This window comes from Artemia sp. Qi Xiang Cuo, chromosome 13, assembly GCF_049724085.1.
Source record: "Artemia sp. Qi Xiang Cuo chromosome 13, ASM4972408v1, whole genome shotgun sequence".
NCBI classification, from domain to species: domain Eukaryota; kingdom Metazoa; phylum Arthropoda; class Branchiopoda; order Anostraca; family Artemiidae; genus Artemia; species Artemia sp. Qi Xiang Cuo.
In genome coordinates this window covers 22,238,002-22,256,990 of record NC_142806.1, presented here as the reverse complement: position 1 = coordinate 22,256,990, position 18,989 = coordinate 22,238,002, and the positions used below count along the sequence as shown (strand labels likewise).

The 18,989-nt window shown below is 35.3% G+C and overlaps 1 protein-coding gene across 1 annotated transcript; it reads right to left on the bottom strand.

The window, feature by feature from the left end:
• Positions 1-454: 454 nt before the first annotated feature.
• On the bottom strand, positions 455-16,761 carry LOC148945078 (uncharacterized). The gene is made up of 5 exons (XM_089098937.1): positions 16,628-16,761; positions 5,710-5,810; positions 4,957-5,298; positions 2,091-2,635; positions 455-810 (listed from the first exon to the last, which is right to left on the bottom strand). The coding sequence occupies exons 1-5, from the start codon at positions 16,759-16,761 to the stop codon at positions 742-744; spliced, it is 1,191 nt and encodes a 396-aa protein (XP_088955063.1). The 3' UTR covers positions 455-741.
• Between the last annotated feature and the right edge of the window lie 2,228 nt (positions 16,762-18,989).

Below are 18,989 nucleotides of genomic sequence, written 5' to 3'. Positions count from 1 at the left end.
AACCTCAATATTCCGATAAGAACTACAAATAGATGAAGATTTGTGCTTAAAGCTGGAATCTTAATCTACAAACCCATATTTTCCACATTATACCTTTTTCATGTTTTACTTGTGACGTTGTTACTGTCAAATGTTTGGGTTTTCTATTCTCATCGCATTTTAGAGTAGATACTTAAATATATAGTAATTATAGATGCATTTACAAACATGGTAAGAAAAGAAGCTGTGGATACAATTAACAATTTGATTGTTAAACTGAAGACTGTAGCGTAATGTTGTTAAATTACTGGTAATATTATGGCACAATATCATCAGAAATACTAGTAATATTTTGAACAGGCTCAGAGTTGCATAATACAGTTTTAAAATCAAAATCTTGACTCTTGACTATTTAACTTTAAAATCCTTTCATATTGAAGATTAATTCCAGTTATGCTTGAACAACTAAAGTTACTCTTTGTATTGTTACTTGAATAACTAAAGTTACTGGTATATACTTATGCATAGTTATTCTAATAATCATAGTTACTAGAACTCAAAGTTACTTATACATAGTCACTCAGACAACTAAAGTTACTTGTATATTCTTATGTATAGTTACTCGAATAATCACTATTACTTGAAATCGAATATAATTATGTATAGTTCCTCAAATGACTAAAGTTACTCCGATTTGAATTTACTTATGCATAGGTACTTGAATAGCTCAACTTATTCGAACTTGATTGCACTTATGCATAGTTAACCGAGTAATTCAAAGGCCAGTGTATTTTCCTCACAGTCCAAGATCACACGGAGTCGGTCTCCAATCTAAAAATAAGAGAAAAAAAGATAAATAAACTAACACTTACGATCTAAAATCAAGACAAAATTGTGATTTAACTACAGTGTACAAGTAAGATTGTAAGCAAAAAATGTTTTTGCAACGGAGAATTTCTTTCCAAATATTTTTCCAAAATTTTCCCTTCAGCTGTTTCAAAATTGTGAAGTTTTTAGGAAACTACAACATTTTCGTCAGTGTTACCATGTTGAAACGTGAAAAAAACTGATTAGATGCGTTGGACAATGCTTTTCTTTGGCCAAAATCTCCCAAAGCCACCCCATCTTCAAAGAAGAGGTGCACGTTTTTGAAGCTGTTTGGTTTCATTTGTTCTTAGCTTATTTTTGCTACTTTTTCATAAGCATTTCTTTACTTTTATTATGGTGCCTGATACTACGAAAAAACAATCATTTCTTATGTAGGCTATTTCCTAAAAATTAAATATCAACTTGTTTTCAAATTTTAACATTATATATTGTAGTAAAAATTTCCACTTGGCCGATTCAAACAATCGTATTTAATTTTGACTATCTATTTTGCTTTAAGAAATAACAATTCGTATCTGATTTTTTTTACACATGATAAGCTAAAATCTTGTTCTTTTCTTCTAGGCACGCATCTAGCAGAACATCCGAAGCCCTCAGCTCAACTCAACCCCTCCCCCCCCCCCGAAAAAAACAACAAAACAAACATAAATACTGACTTCTTTTCAAGCTCCTGCAGTGTTATTTTTTTTTTTCAGAAGAAAAGCAAATTAAGATTTTTCTTCTTAAATCTTCCCTTCTCCAAGTAAATTGCACGTGTTTATAGTAATATGTACAAATTACATCACTCTACTCCAATCCACATCCTAGAAAAACACCAGTCATTGACAACATGTGCTAATAAACTAAATTCACATGGGTCACAGAATTTCTTCAATTGATTGGTAGGTGAGAATTGTCTATAAAGCAACCAACTCTTGAATAAAATGCCGCTCAGATTTGTTGGTCAAACAAACAAAAATATTTCAAGCTTTTAATATAAATAGGGAAACATCGACCCCTCTCCCCAACCCCAGTCTCAACCACCAAAAGGATAGCCCAGAAAGGCGGTGGCATAAATAGGTTCGTTTGTATTTTCAATCTTTTTTCTTACAAAAATCCTTGACCCGAGCCTCCCCTTCCCAGGAGTTAAGTGCGTGCGCACCTATGGTAAAAATGGTCTTAGAAGAAAAGGATAATTACTTTGCGGTTAAGGTACTATTTTTACTATATCAAAATATATCCTAGGATACAGCTACCTCAACTACATTATTCAAACTATCGTTCAACCAACGAATATGGGTCAAACCATTGTGGATTAATACATTTCTTGCTAAATCCCATCCATAGTTTTCACTATCACAACGTTGAAATAAACGCATAGGAGAACCATTGGTTATTGGCGTAAATAAACGCAAATTCGCTTTTGTTGTTACTCCAACAATTGCAAAATTTCCTAATGTTGCTCCCCATGTTATTTCCCATGAATGTCTTCCAGATGTAAAGCCTAATTTGCCCATCCCTCTAACTTCCTTAAATTCTTCAGTGTAAGATAGTCTTCTATGAGTGTCTGCTAATGGATATCCAATATCAATATCTAAATATGGAATCACTTTCAGAACAAAACCATCCAAGTTTACGTAATTATGGGAAGAACACTCATTTGGATTCCAAGCATATTTAAAGGCCTTTAGTCTGGACTTATGTGAGGACAATGAACTCAATATATCAGATTGTAAGGCTTCAGATGGAACAGTTTTCAAACTGCGGTATCGCCAAAGTGTAGAACTCTCTAATCACATCATATCATATCACATCATAAATCTCTTCTGGGAGATTTAGAATTGACATTCTGTTCCTACAAAATATAAAACATTAGTTCAATAGTTATGCCACATAAAAATTTGGATAAAAAATATTAATTCAGCCTTGGACTGCCAAAGATGAATGATTAATTTTAAAAATAAAGACAGAGCTATGTGTGCAGTGCTCACCAAGCTTTTCAAACAGATTACAGTATTTGTCTTGTTGACCAGTTGATCAAAGTATCAGCCAGAGCCAGTTGCGATCCACTAACTCAAACGCAGCTTAAACTCAAGCTAATTTTATTATATTTCCTACTTATAATCTTATCCCCCTCCCTTCATTTCGAACTCTTGATAACACACAACTATTTAACATTGATCTCACCTGGGAAGCCCATGAACTTTTCCTTCTATTCTGCAAAACCACCAGATAATCTGCATTTACTAACCTATTATTTGGTAAACCAATCACCTTTTCCTAGGATCCTATTATTCTAACCAGTCTTTGTACCATTCATAAAAGCAATCCTAGATCACCCTTTAACGCCAAACTATTGAATTTCCCGCTTAGCCCTAAAAGTCTTTTGAAATGTCCCAAATATATTCTACCTATTTTTTCCCTTTTTCAAACTCCCAGACTTCCCCATCATAATCTAATACTGGGCCTACTTTCGTCTCATAAATTCTCTTCTGAATTACCAGTCCTAGATGCCTAAGGGGTATCATTAAAATTCATAAAAAGATACACCCAACACGATGATAGAGTGCAATCCTGTTTTGGGCCTAATTTACTCAAAATCCTACCGAACTTAAAATATACCTTCATAATGCAACCATTTATCCATCCTTTTAGATAGCACTGTACAAAATAACTTACTAATAAAACTTCCTAGACTTATCCAGCTGTAGTTCTTTCCCAGGGTTCTTTCTCCTTTCTTAAATTTTGGAATTTTGATCGATATCTGCCAATTTTGTGGCCACAGAGATGTGCTTAGAATTGTCCAGAATATTGATGCAAGCACTGGCAGTATCCATACTCCTGGCCCTTTCAACAGCTTAGTTGGTACTCCGTCGATACCCGGTGGTGAGTTTCCTCTCTTGCTTTTCATGGATTTTTTATTTTCCATCTGTTCTGTCACTTTTTTTGTCTTGTCTCACGCTTAGCTAAAGGAAACTAAAAAAAAGGCTCTATTATGCGTTAATGAATGAATAACTTAAGTGGTAGGGCGTTTATCATACAAGTACCTGAAGAAGACTTGTATAAAATAAGATTTATTGCAAAAAGCCAGTGGACCATAGCAAGATTAGCAAAACACATGCAACTTTAACAAAATTTAAATAACACAAGTATTTAAATGCCACTAACATAACAACATACAACTTAAAAAAAGTCCAATATTTTAACTGACTAACGACTAACATAATAATATTCAAATCCTATAAAAACATAACGGCGTATCCCTTCAAACATGATTCTCTATGTTTAATCCCTGAACGAAGAAACTTACACGACTGTTTAATAGCTTATCCGTTCCTCTCAGCCGTCCACTCAATTAACCGGCATTTACTCCCAAATACTCATCCAAGAGATTCATTCCACAACTCAGACGGCTCTCTACACATAGAACAAAAGTAGGGGCCGTCCGCCAGCCTAAAATTTCCTTCTCTTGCCTAAATTTAAACTTCTTTTCTTACCAAGAACAAATTCTTCAAATCCTCTATATTTAACCCAAATTTAAAATACCCCCCCTCCCACTCAATACTCTTTAGCTTAGAAGTAAAACACAAAGACATAGATAGGGCATTATGTGTTTGCCACTCTTGGATTTCTTGATCGTTTAGGGTTCGCTGGAATTCCTTCCATTCTGACACGCTTTCATCCACTGGGCCTTCTCCTCCATTACACATATCCGAAAGGCCACAAAGATCCAGCATTTTTTTTAAACCTGATTTGGCCACGAATCACTTTTACCGTCCTACAAACTCCAAATAAGCTGACTTAAGAATCCGAACTCTAGGTAGCCTATTTATTTTTTCCCCAAATTTTACCATTTTAACCATTCTAACACTCTTCAAATCGAAAAGGCTAAAATTTCCTTTCAGTACCACTGAACTAAATGAATATTTCAGGCCTAAAATTCTTTTAGAATAACTTAGATGAACTACTTCTAGATTAGCTGCTTTAGCCAAATATCAGACCCCCAATATAGACTAGAAAGTACTTTTGTCTGGAACACTCTTTTTTGAATCCTCATGTCAGCTAGCGGACCTAAATTACTTCTCAAAAGTATATTTATTAACCTATTACCCCTTAAATTACAATCTTGTGCACGTCTAGCCATCCCTTTTAGCTCGCTAAACTGAACACATAGATAAACAAATTCCTCTTTGACCTCTAACATCACTCCTCCAAAGCTAAAATCAACCTCAGAATCAAGTTCCCCTTTGCTCCTAGATACTAATACTACTGACTTTTCAGCATTTAACAATATATCCTTCGTTTCTAAATAATCTTTTATTATATCTAAGTGGTTCTGAAGATTCTCTCTACTATCTGCTACTAGAGCTATATCATGCGTAAATAACATATATGATGGTGTAAACCAATCTAAAGATGCACAAGGGACTCCATTTCGTTTCATAAAACTATCTAAATCATTAACAAACAAGGAGAAAAGCTTAGGTGATTAAGTACATCCTTGTTTCACACCCACATGAGACGTAACCAGCCTAGAAAAATTTCCCGTAACCTTCACAGCAAACTTCACCCTCCAATATATATCTGCTATTATCGCTAAAAAACAAGAAGACAAGCCTATTTTCAACAGATTCAATTGACAACCTCCTATTTACTGAGTCAAAAGCACTTTTCAGGTCTAAAAGAGCTACAAGTAGCCGACCATTTTTCCCTCTAGCACATCTTCTTCTCAATATTTCGAAAGTAAAATATGGCCGACAGTGTTGAATGACGTTCTGAATCCCGCTTACACCGGACTAAGTATTTCCTTCTTATCTAACCAATCTCTTAGCCTAGATTTCAAAACCTTACAAAATAATTTACTCGCCACATTCCACATAAAGATAGGCTTAAAGTTTCCATATAACCTCTCATTACCTTTCTTAAAAGGAGGCACTGCTACTGAAGTGTCCCATGAGTGAGGCCTACAAATGAGAAAATTGAAGGCAACATGGATATTAAAGTTGTCCTTCCTAACCTCAGGTCCTTTGTAAATATACCATCCATTCCAGGACTCAAATTGGCATTTATCTTTTTCAACCGATCCCAAATTTCTTGCTGAAACACGGGCCTAATTAAATACATTTTGATTCTCGTAGTCACTTTTTTCCTAACCGCAGACAATGTGAGCCTCTTCGTCGTGTCATGGCTTCAGGTTAGTTTCGATGCAGTCACCCTGGGAAAAATTCTAAACACTATATAATTCTAACAGAAATATGTTTTAAATAAATGCATAGTTACCCTTTTAAAGGGAATATATATTCGTTATTCTTTTGTTTTAAGTCATAAAGTGTCAAATACGCTATAACAATTGACTTAAGAAAGTCTGGCGTGAATTCAATTCATCCTTCCTGTTAATGTATCAAAGAATAATTCATTTTATAGATTTATTTTCTTCTGAAACTTGGTGTTCCAGAACTTGAAGTGGTGATTCTTACTATTGCTTCTCTCCTAGCCGCAAATTTTATTTACGATTCGATTTATTGGTTGTGATAAGGGTACTCAAATGACTTCTAGTCTCAGACCTCGCTTCTGCTTCATTTTTGTGCATTATTACCTCGGACGTTTTTACATGTGTTTTACTTTAGCTTTTTGGATTAATTCTAAATTTTGTGTTCCAATGCCTATGCTTATGAAATATTTAATATTGGCATAATCGTCGTTTATTTTTTAGCTTCAAGTACTAGGGTGCTCAATCCGCAATTTCAATGGATTGCAGAAATTATGTCGTGAATCAAATTCCCCCTTCCTGCCTAGCATGTTCCTTATTCAATCGTAATTTTCTGAAATATTCAAACTCCTCAATAGCATAATTATCGTGTTACGCTTTAGTTTTAAGTAACATTTTCATTTGCAATTTCATGTGATTTGTTTCTGTTTCTTGCTCCATGTCTTTTTCTTTGGCTGTATTTTCTGTGATTTTGCACGTGTCATAGATACTAAGTATTGAACTCTTCTTCTATCCTTTATAGCCGCTAAAATAACACGTTCCTTATTCAATTGTAATTTTCTGTCAATTTTCTTGTAATTTCATCGTCATCTTGTGTAATTTTGCGTGTGTCATAGAGGCTAAAATTGATATGACCGTTCCTGGGGCGGAAAGGATATAATTTATGGTCTTGAGACGTGCTCATAAATATGACGGTAATCATTTAATATTTTGTTTCCAAATTTAAGGCTTAAATGAAATTTCTCAAACCCTTGACTTATCTAGATGGTTTATTCTGGCCAAGGTGCCAGTTTTTCAAAAAAAAAAAAAAAAAAAAAATATGGAGCCGTTTTCGAGAAGAGATAAATGTATAGATAAATAATTCTGGCTCGTTTAAAGAAAGTTGATATATAACACATATTTAAATATACAGCAAGTTTGTTTCTAGCTAATGAAAAAGAGGCCTCTGTGGAGGATCAAATGATGGCAACTATTGAGCATAGTATTGAACTTGAGTTTCCAGTGACAATTTTTGGCTCCTCCCTCTTATCTCTTGGATTTAAAACCCTCCATCTTTGACTTTGAAAAAAAAAAGGTATTTTCATTAATAAATGAAAAAAATAAGATTACCTTCCTTCTACTCCCCTTTCCCTGTAGATTTTTAAAGACACTATATTAATTATAAAAATAGAAGAAAAATCTATAATTCGTCTGTTTCAACATTACATAAGTTTTGAAATTAATTTATTATTTATCAGTATGCATGCGAGTAAAGGTTTTATTTTTGGCTAAAATAGAAGTTGTAAAAAGTGGCAATTAAAAACGGAAAAGAAACAGAAATGGAGAAAAAACGGAACTCTGTTTCTTTTTTCCCGTTTTTTTTTACCGAAAAACAGGAACAGCTTGTTTTTATTTTAAAAAACGGCCGTTTTAATAGATATTCCAGTTTTTTTCTGAGGCACTGCAAGGTGCATGCACATATTTTCACTTAGCTCAGAGTAAGTGTAGAAGCACTTAGTCCAAAATTCTAGTGGGTCAGAATTGTTTTTTCTTGATCTTTGTGGAGGACATTTCCTTGGGAGAAGGAACATTTCCATGAAGGGGGCACCCGATTTCCCAGCATTATTTAAAAAACAATCAGAAATTAAATAAAAAATTAAGTTTTTTTAACTGAAAATAAGGAGCAACATTGAAGCTTAAGAAGAAAAGAAATTATTACGTATATGAGAGGGTTCGCCCCCCAGGCAATACCTCACTCTTAACGCTAAAGTTTTTTAGCACTTTCAAAAGAGCTATCTATTCTAATTCACCGGCCTTTAGGATTCAGGGGTTTGTGATTCGAACGAAATTCGAACTTAAGCGAAAGAGCGGGGTATTGACTAGGGAGAGAACTTCCTAATATACGTAATAAAAACATCCATAGGAATTCGTTACGCAATTTAATTCGTAAGTTACGTCAGAACAAAATTTCGTGAAAGCCAATTAGTCAAAAAACGAAAAATTAATATGCGAATGTACGGTGAGCCAAAATCAAAAGTAGCATTAATTCAAAAACGTTCAGAAATTAACTAAAAAGAATAAGTTTTTTTAACTGAAAGTAAGGAGCGACATTGAAACTTAAAACGAACCAAAATTATTCTGTATATGAAAGGGGCTGTCCCCTCCTCAACGCCTCGCTCTTTGCGCTAAAGTTTGACTCTGTCCTACAATCTTACTTTTTAAAACAATAAAAAACTTTAGCGTAAAACAATAAAAAGTTTTAACGTCGAGGAGGGGACATTCCCTTTCACACACGGAATAATTTCTGTTCGTTTTAAGTTTTAATGTTACAAAAAACTTGTTTTTTTTTAGCTAATTAATGAACAGAAACCCTCCCAATTTCCTTCTACGGTATTCCTGATTCGCAAGCATAGTGCGAATTAAAACGACAAACATAGTAAAGAAAACACGATATTTTTGACTGATCTACGTACTTGCATTACTAAAATGAAAGATAGAGCTTTTCTAACACCAAGAACTACAGACATTTTACAGAATATATCCAAGGGAAAATTTTACAGCGAGTTTGATATCGGTAGTGGATTTTTGCAAATATCTATTGACAAAAGTTATCAAGAATTCTTTTCGTTCTTGTCTCCTCTAACAGGACGGAGTCAATTTTTTTTATACTTATCTTAAAACAGAAGGCTTTCATCCTAAAGATCACTTAAAACATTCAAAAACATTCTTTTCTCGTCTTAAACAGTTTGATATAAAAACGTCAACTTCAAAAACGAAAAATATTTCGCAGCTTAGGTCTCCACTGGGCTGATTTAACCCTTATACGTGTTTTTACTTCAATGTTTATGATTTAATCGCCCCTTCGACTAATCTATTAAAAAATAACACAGAATGGAAAACTGGAGAAGAACAAGAATTTGCTTGGTTATACTTAGTGGGACAAATTACTAAAACGGATAAAGGGCAGTAAAATCGTTGTTCAAAAGGCAGATTTGGGGAAAGATTTTTGTCTATTTGCGCATTCGTCAGAAAGCGATGTAGGGCAAGTTTTATGTCAGAAAAATTTAAAAAAAAGGTCACCATCTACCATCATGATAAGTCTTCTGGGGGAAAATAAGCCAATATGGCAACACTTCGAACAGCGTCAATGCTACACTACTTCACATTATAGTCAGTGCTATAGAATCATTTGTTGTAACCACCTAATTAAGTAGAAAAAATTTAACTAGAAATAAAACATTTATGACGCAAAAAAAATATAAAATGTGAAGTTTGTATATAGCACTTGTTATTAAAATAAAAGTGCGGAATTTGGTCGGATTAATGAGGTCGATATTTGATATATAAACTAAGATTTCTGAGACCGAGGTGAGACAAATCTATTTTCCAGGCTAAACTCTGTCCGTTTGTTTCTAGAAATACCTTGGAGTATATGTTCAAATATTGTAAGTTTTAAAAAGTTCTATTGTTTCTTAAATTGCTTATAATTGTGAATTACCCGGGACCAGGAGTCCCTATTGCACATACATTCAGACCATGCGTTTTGGTCGATAAATAAATGTATTATGTTATAACCAACTTCTATACAACTTTATTTAAGCTTCTCGAGTAATTCCCAGTCGGTACGCTCATGGTAATAGGTCAGGCCAAGGCCTAAGGCACGCTACCAAAGTTTACTCACCTTAGGGCCGTAATTATATCCCCTACAAGGGGCGTAATAAGATACCAACCAAAATCTACGTTATACCAGCTGGGCTGCAACCATAAGCTTACTTTACAACAACTTAAACTTAATTTACTAAACATAGTCTCGCTCAACACTTGTGCACGCATTCTATCCTTCTTTTTTGTGTTTAGGTTTGTGAGAGTAACTCTGCAAAAAAAACATCTAGATGATACAAAATCGTATATTTGAATATTTAACATTAAAATCTCTCACGACCTTATTTATGCTTGTGACCCATAGTTTAAGAAGCGTTGGTCTATACCTAAAACCCTATACAAGATTCTTGCAGTCCCTTGATTTGAACAAAAAGCAAAGTCACCAGTGGCTTGAACAACAAGGGATCCCTTTTTTGCATAGGAATTACCATCTATCCCTTTTTTTCGCAGTTAGCGCGGCACTTGAGCGTCATAGCTTTGATAAAATTTGTTTTATATTAATTCAAAGAAATGAGAAATCTCAATCTAAGGCTCGCAAAAATAACTCTTATTAAAACTTTTAATAGTGCTTTCCAATTTCATCATAGAGAGCTGTTTAGGGGCTCATTTCAAAGGAAGGTGCTACATCTACATGCTTTTGTACTTAATAAAAACAATATTCAAAACAAACCTTTTTTTATGCAAAACTGAATTATGTATACAAGATGATATATAATTTTTCCTGAAGTTTTTTCTCTATTTCTTTAACTAGGCCAAATTTAAGCTTTGTAACTTCATCTTGTGCTAAAGTAAGCTGATTTCGGATAGCAGATGTTTCGCTAGAAGCAGTTAAATCAGCACCCACGCCTTTTGCAGTTTTCTTTTTCAGAAACTGATAGTAAAGATCAGGAGAAGATTCACACTCACGGAAAGCATGATTTACGCCCTTAGCCGTTTTTTTCCGAAGTTTCTGCATAATTTCCACTATATGAAAGAAGATTCGCTTCTACCACAGTCTGAAAGTCATGGGACCCGTAGCAAAAAACAATGAATTTTGGCGTAGACTCTTTTTGGTTAGTTATGCTAACAATCCGGACTGGCCAGAGGGGATATCCCTTGAACTGAGCTACCGCCAAATCTCCCTTCTGAAACTGTACGATAATGACAATAATAATCCAATAACTCAAAAGTTGACTTATCTTTAGTGGACAGGATCTTCCAAAACTAATTAAAAATTAAGCAGGAAACGAAAACTTACTCGCAAGGGGGGCAATTAAATCCCCCCGCTTTCCAACAATATCTTGCAAAAATCACGTCCGCCAATGCTATAATTATGAAGTGATATCCAATTAAAAAGTCACTTGTAACTTTAGTCCTTTACAGTATTGTGACACTTCCGTAATCACTGAGTTAATGATATTTTCAAGCTCAAAGAAACCAGTTCAAATATGTGTTCACGCTTTGAAATCCAGATAGCAATTGGATAGCAATCCAGATAAAAATTTTTATGAGAACTCCTGCTATACAAAGTGTCATGGTCTAAAACAAAAATAATAATAAAATCAAATATATTGTATATTGTGCCAACATCGCTCTTTACCTAGGCAGCGCTAGTGCGCTTGCCTATGATAGCCTGTTTCATGGATTTTTTTTCTATCCTTTTGTTTTTTTTCTATTATACCATCATTTTCTATTTTTTTTATATGCTCCGCGGGAGGGGGGTAGTTTCCATGTGGGGGTATTTTCTACGTCTTCCCCCGTGGAGGGATATTTTCCGGGGGGAGGGGTAAACACTGGCCAGCGGGGGAATCACACCCTAAAATTAAAGGAATCTTAATGATAAAGCACGCTATCAGATTCAGCATACCAGAGAACCCTATAGTAGAAGTTTCAAGCTCCTATCTGCAAAATGTGGAATTTTGCCAGAAGGCAGATCACGGATTCGTTTTTTTTTTTTTTTTTTTTTTTTTTCAGGACAGATTGGATTGACGTGATGATCGTAGAAAATCAGATGGTCCGATTCTAAAATGATGGTCCGTTTGGAAATACTTTCAAACGGAAATTTGAGGTTCTAATGCCCTTTTTATGTGACCGAAAACATTGGAGGGCAACTGAGCCCCCTCCCACGCCTGTTTTTCACCAAAAATATCTAATCAAAATTTTGAGATAGCTATTTCGTTCAATAGAGTTGTAAGATCAAATAAAATTATATCTTTAGGTGTAAAATGAACCCAAAAGACCGTGGGGAGAGGCCTTTAAGTTATGAAATTTGCCCATTTTTTACATATAGTATTTGCTACTGGGAAGATCAAGTTCCATTTATTTCCATAAATAAACAATAATAAAAACAATATCCCAAAGGGTTCAATGGCCCGTTATTGGGGAAACGACATAGAATAAATGACTCATATTAAAACTTGGCATTAACAGTAGGCTACTAAAAAATGTGTAATTTGTAAATCTATCATAGGTAGCGCGATCGCACTGCCTAAGTAAAACACGATATGGACACAATGTATTATTTATTTGTATTTTTTTACTAATAAAAACTCGTTTCTACGATTTATCGGAGAAACTTCGAAAAGAGGTCATTCGATCGGAAATTGGAGGGCAACTAGTCCCCCCCCTTCACGCCCATGATTCCCCCAAACACATCCAATCAAAATTTTGAGATGGTCATTTTGTTCTGCGTAGTTGATTTCCTTGTAGAAAATATCTTTTTGAGGAAGACGCTCCCCCACAACCCTCGGGGTAAGGGTTGTAAGTTATGCCCTGGGGCCATATAAGGTTTTTATAGAAGGCGTTGTCATAGAATCTTCCAAAAAGGCTCATTCGATTGGAAATTAAAAGGGCTATTGCCCTTTTTCATAGTCGAAAGTGATTGGAGGGCAACTAGCCCCCCACGCCCACCTTTCCCCAAACACGTCCAATCAAAATTTTTAGATAGCCATTTTGTTCAGCGTTGTTGATTTCCAGATACAAAATATGTTTTGAGGTGGACACTCCCCTACAACTCTCGCAAGGTTTTCAAGTTTACCCTGGGGGTATATAAGGTTTTTATAGAAGGCGTTTTCGTAGAAACTTCAAAAAAGGCTCATTCGATTGGAAACTCAAAGAGCTAGTGCCCTTTTTAATAGTCGAAAGTGATTGGAGGGCAACTAGCCCCCCCCTCCCCCACGCCCATCCATCCCCCAGACACATCCAATCAAAATTTTGAGATAGCCATTTTGTTGAGCGTAGTTGATTTCCAGATAGTAAATATGTTTTTGAGGAGAACACTCCCCCACAACCCTCGGGGCAAGGGTTGTAAGCTATGCCCTGGGGGCATATAAGGTTTTTATGTTACGTGTTGTCGTACAAACTTCAAAAAAGGTTCATTCGATTGGAAATTCAAAGCGCTAGTGCTTTTTTTAATAGTCGAAACTGATTGGAGGGCAACTAACCCCCCTCTCACGCCCACCTTTTCACCAAACGTATCCAATCAAAATATTGAGATAGCCACATTATTCAACGTAGTTTAAAGTTCCGTAAATTAGGTCTTTGAGGCTGACAACCCCCTCACAGCCCTCAGGACAAGGGTCGTAAGTTATTTCCTGGGGGCTTATAAAGTTTTCACAGAACGCGTTGTCGTAGAAACTTCTAAAACAGCTCATTCGATTAGAAATTGGAATGGATATTGTCCTTTTTGATAGTCGAAAGTAATTGGAAGGCAATTAAAACCCCTTTCACGCCCACCATTTCCCCAAACATCTCCAATCAAAATTTCGAGATAGCCATTTTATTTCACGCAGTTAAAGTTCAGGAAATTACACCTTTGAGCAGGACACTCCCCCACAGTCTTCAGGGCAAGGGTTATGAGTTTTGCCCTGGGGGCATATAACTTTTTACTAAAATCTTTGTCGTAGTAACTTGAAAAAGAGCTCATTCGATTTGAAATTCAAGGGTCTAGTGCCCTTTTTAATAGTCAAAAGTGCTTTGAGGGCAACTAGCCCCCCTCTCTCGCCCACCTTTTCCCCAAACACATCGAATCAAAATTTTTAAATAGCCATTTTGTTCAGTGTTGTGGATTTTCAGATATAAATTATATTTTTGAGGAGGACACTCCCCCACAGCCCTCAGGGCAAGGATCGCAAGTTATGCCCTGGGGGCAGATAAGGTTTTTATTGAAAGTGTTGTCGTAGAAACTTCCAAAGGGCTCATTTGATTGGAAATTAATAGGGTTAGTGTCTCTTTTATTAAAACAAAAAATAAAAATAGAACTTGACAAAAATGGATACATATATATAATACATGCATATATATAATGCATGAAAAAAAATAGTAAATGGGCATCTACAGTAAATTGCCCCAACACCCACTCATCTTAGAATCTCTTTGTATCAGAAGTCCCGCAATGGTATCAACAAACCCCTTATACTTATCTCTTAAGTAAAACCCCAGCTTTGGAACTCAAGGACCACTATATTGTAAAGCTGATTTAATCCCTACAAATATAAATCTGATACCAAATCCATTTGTATAGAGTATTTTTGCTGAACAGATTTCTAATTATTACCCTGATCATATAAAATTTATACAGATGGATCTGTACATGGTGAGAAAGCGAGTACATCTGTAAGTTGAAAGTGATAGTTGAAAGTGATAGTTGAATAGTTGAAAGTGATTGGAGCAAGACTAACGTAAATTCTTTTACTTATATAATATTATTTTAAATCTCGCGCCCACCATTTTCCCAGATACATCCAATCAAAATTTGAGATTGCCATTTTGTTTAGCGTAATTGAAAGTTCTGGAAATTAGGTCTTAAAGGATGACAACCACCCTCACATCCCTTAGGCTAAGGGTTGTAAAATATGCCCTGGGGGTAAATAAGGTGTTTATAGGAAATGTTGTCGTAGAAACTCAAGAAGGGCTCATTTGATTGCAAATCTAAAGGCCTAGTGCCCTTTATAATAGTCGAAAGTGATTGAAAGGCTTGACATTTTTATAGTAAAGATCGATGTGGGAATAATGTATTATTTTGTTGTTTTTGTTGTTGTTTAGACCAGGGTACTTTGTATCGAAGAAGTTGTCGTAGGAAATTCGAAAAGGGCTCATTTGGTTGAAAACAGCAAGGGCTGATGCCCTTTTTAATAGTCAAAAGTGATTGGAGGGAAACTAATCCCCCTCCCACGCCCACCCTCCCATTTGACTTAATGATTAAAAACTAAATGTTGCCATAAGATGAAATGAAAATGCACTGTGTTAATGCTAATTCTCAATAAGGCATCTCAGGCATGAAACTAAATTAAACACTACTGTTTGTGTCCAGATTTTTAAGAGGGTTTATGTTGTTAAAAATCGCTGAAAATTTTTCTCCAGCATTCAAATAGCAGGCCAAACTATAATTTCTTAAAAAAATGAAAAGATTTAAAGTATTATTTTCTTTTTATCTGAAAAGACTATGTCAATATAAAACGAACAGAAGATAATTAAAAAAAAACTTTTTCCACAAAATAAGTTTTTCGAAGAAAAGTAAAGAACTCCATTTAACAATAAATTAGCATAAATAAAATCATATAATCCACCAAGCGTGAATCTACCGCAAATCAGCATCGATAAATAAATGAAACCCAAAACGAACAGAAATTACAATAAATAACCGAGTCAAACTCAAACAGCAGAAATTAACATAAGTTGGGCTCAAAACCCCGATCCCTTCCCAAGGCCAGAACATAATTTGCACTTTACTGAAAAAATACAAATGAATGTGCATTGTCAGTTTAATATACATATACTGACATTTAGCAATCAAAATATTAATATTATTTGATTTATTAAAGTTCTAAAAGTAAAAACATTTATATTTTTTTCAGTGAAGTGCAAATTATGTTCTGACCTTAGGAAGGCATAAGGGTTTTGAGCCCAACTTATGTTAATTTCTTTTGGTTTTGAGTTTGATTCGGTTATGTATTGTAATTTCTGTTCGTTTTCGGTTCAATTTATTTATCGATGCTGAATTGTGGTAGTTTTACGCTTGGTATATTATATGATTTATTTTTGCTCATTTTTTGTTAAATGAAGTTCTTTACTTTTCTTTGAAAAACTTATTTTGTGAAAAAAGTTTTTTTAGTTAATTAGAAAAAGAAGTCAACTCACTGAAAGTCTACACGAAACAGGGACCCTCCTATCGCGCGACAATAAATAACAAATCAAAATTTTCTACATCATCGAGAATCCAACGCCTACAAAACAAAACACCCCCCCCCCCAAAAAAAAATAAAACCATTAAACAACTAATAATTACCACTTTCTCATGAAGAACATGAACAGGAGAAAGTACAGAAGGAAATGTAGACATCATCACAGACGAAACGTAACGTATATAAGGGAAAAGGAGAGAGAAATATAAAAGACAGAGCAAAGGAAAAGGAAATGAACGCTTTAATTTACGGATGATTTAAATTCCACGGGAAATTTTCACTCGTATTGCTTGAATGTGCAATTTAAACGTTAAATTGTCATCCAAAAGAACTCCTAGGAATCAAATCGCACATATCGATCCGGGGGTCAACTTATGGAGCCTCTTGTTGTAGAAAGCTCAGTAATTGTGGGGCAGCTCACATCTGTTTGGGAAAAAATAAGAAGGTGCGACTTTTTTTTACATTTAAAGCTAGTTGATTTATGTCAAACCAAATGAGTATTTTCTCAGTCATTGCTTGAAGCTTTAGAATAATGGAAGACTCATCCGGAGCTGCAACAACTAGAGTCGTGTCATCTGCAAATGCTACCAGTTCTTCTTGACTATCAGATGTGGATGCCGACATAGTCTGAGAGTACACAATCCACAGCAAACAATTGTAATTGGGGTGTTGAGAAGTCGTTCACATAGATCAGGAGGAGGGTTGGCCCAAGAGTAGAACTGTTGGGTACTACGTATTATATTGGAACTTGCTTGTCTGTATCTTCCATGGTGATAGATTCATCAGTGAGGTATGAAAAGGACCAAGACAAAGCTTTCTCACACACACCATGATGAGGAAGTTTGCTAATGAGGATCTTGTGTGTAATGCTGTCAAAAGCTTTCTGTACACCAAGAAAAATGGCTGCAGGAATAAGATTAGAATCTAAAAATCATCATATAAACTGAAGAAGTTTGTTACAAGCATGTTCTGTAGAATACTTTGCGCAAAATCCAAACTGATGTTGATGGGAAAACAAATTTTCTTCAAGAAATGTGACCAGACGTTTGAATATTGGCCTTTCAAATATCTGAGACACCACTGACAAAAGAGAGATCGGTCCATAGTTCCCAGGATCCTCACGGTCATCTCCTTTAAAGAGAGCTATAAGAAGTGCCTGTTTAAGACGTTGGGGAAATACTCCTTTTTGAAATGACATATTAATCAAATGGCAAAGTGGGGTCATAATGGACAGAAGGATATGTTTAATTACTTTAGCAGAAATTCTGTCAAAATCTGCTGAAGAATTCTTTAAAGACAAAATAATATTTGTAATTTTCTGCGCTGTAACGTCCTCAAGAACCATTGATTTCAAGCACGGGGGGCAGAGGAACTGCTTCCAAGTCTGTGGCAGAGCAGTTGGAAACGCTATTAGTAATTTTTCCCCACATCTCCGCAAAGAATTTGTTCACGTTATGTCTTACTTGGCCTTTTTTGTGATAAGTTGATTGCCTACCATAAGAGACCTAGGGAGACCTTCTAGTTTTTTGGGTGACCGACTAGCTTCCTTAATTACGTCCCACGTCTTCATTATATTTTTACCGCAATCAACAAATCTCTTTGTAAAATATACTGTTTTAACTCTCCGACTAATTGATTTCAGCATATTACGGTACAACTTAAATGCTTCTAATTTAGCATCACTTGGTCTGTTTTTGTGCTCTTTCCAAAGCTTCTGCTTCCTATTTATTGACTTGAGGACTCCCGATGTTAACCAAGGAGCTATAAGTGTTGATCTTTTTGATCGAGGATTCCTTAAAGGAGCTTATAGACAATAAGACGTGAATTTCCCTTAACAGTGTCATAAAATTGGCTAAATATATCGTTATAATTGCCCAAATTAATATTTTCTGGTAAAGAAGAGTCCCGTGAAGATGTACTCAGATCTTATTTCGGTCTATCCATCTCCACTGGTGAGCAACAAAATCTCGGTGTATCCTGGTGGATTAATCTTTGTGGATTATGAAGGGTTGGAAACAAGGCTGCAACTGGCAAATGGTCGGAACTATCGGAAAGCAATACTTCGTTCTTAATGGGGTGTAGTGATGAAAAAATATTGCAAATTAATGTTGCTGACTTGGTTAGAATCCTTGTCGGTATGTTTGTACAAGGAGGTAATCCATACGAAATTAGTAAAGACAAAAGATCAGAAGCCTCTCTAGATGACAGTTCTGGAAGGTCAAGGTTAAAGTCACCCATCAATAGATGGGTGACTGCCCATGTAATTTTCTCATATCAGGTACGACAAAACCGCTCTTAACAAAACGGCAAAATGTGAGGTATGATAAACAAAAAATCTAAAATTGGGGCACTTCTAGCTGAGCTACAACAAAATGGTCGACGGAATCGGATAGAGCAAAAATTTCACGTTAGATTGCAGTCCTAACTCCACTTCCCGAAAAAGTCGCATATACGACAAAACCGCTCTCAGGGGACGAAATGATGAATTAATAACCATTAGCTTTTTTGAAATTATCTTGTCTGAGTTCTGCCTATAGCAACAGGTGGACGAAAACTCGTTTCATTGGCTGCCAGCCGATAAAAGGAAATCAATGAACAGAAATAAGCAATGTTGCGTAATAACTATGCACAATGAGGGATTCCTATATGTCCGAGTGTTAGCAGATTTGTTACTTCTTACTAAATTTTAAAATAGGAAGCGCTCTACAAGCAAAACTATTTTAATTAGCAACCTACTTGTTCACAAAAGCACAAGGAATTTAATGGTAAAAAAAAAATTAAATTTCTATGTCGTATAATACAGTAATTAGAGTAGTTTAAATGTCGAAAAGTTTTTGAAGTGACTAATACAT

What these genes read in the sequence shown, in the direction of transcription:
- LOC148945078 (XM_089098937.1), bottom strand. Translation starts at nt 16,761, where the DNA reads ATGTCGGCATCCACATCTGATAGTCAAGAAGAACTGGTAGCATTTGCA. An exon ending in ACAAGATTGTAATTTAAGGG is followed by an intron (nt 2,636 to 4,956) that starts GTAATAGGTTAA and finishes TGATGTGATTAG; the next exon opens with AGAGTTCTACACTTTGGCGA. An exon ending in TAGTTGAGGTAGCTGTATCC is followed by an intron (nt 811 to 2,090) that starts TAGGATATATTT and finishes TCTTATTTTTAG; the next exon opens with ATTGGAGACCGACTCCGTGT.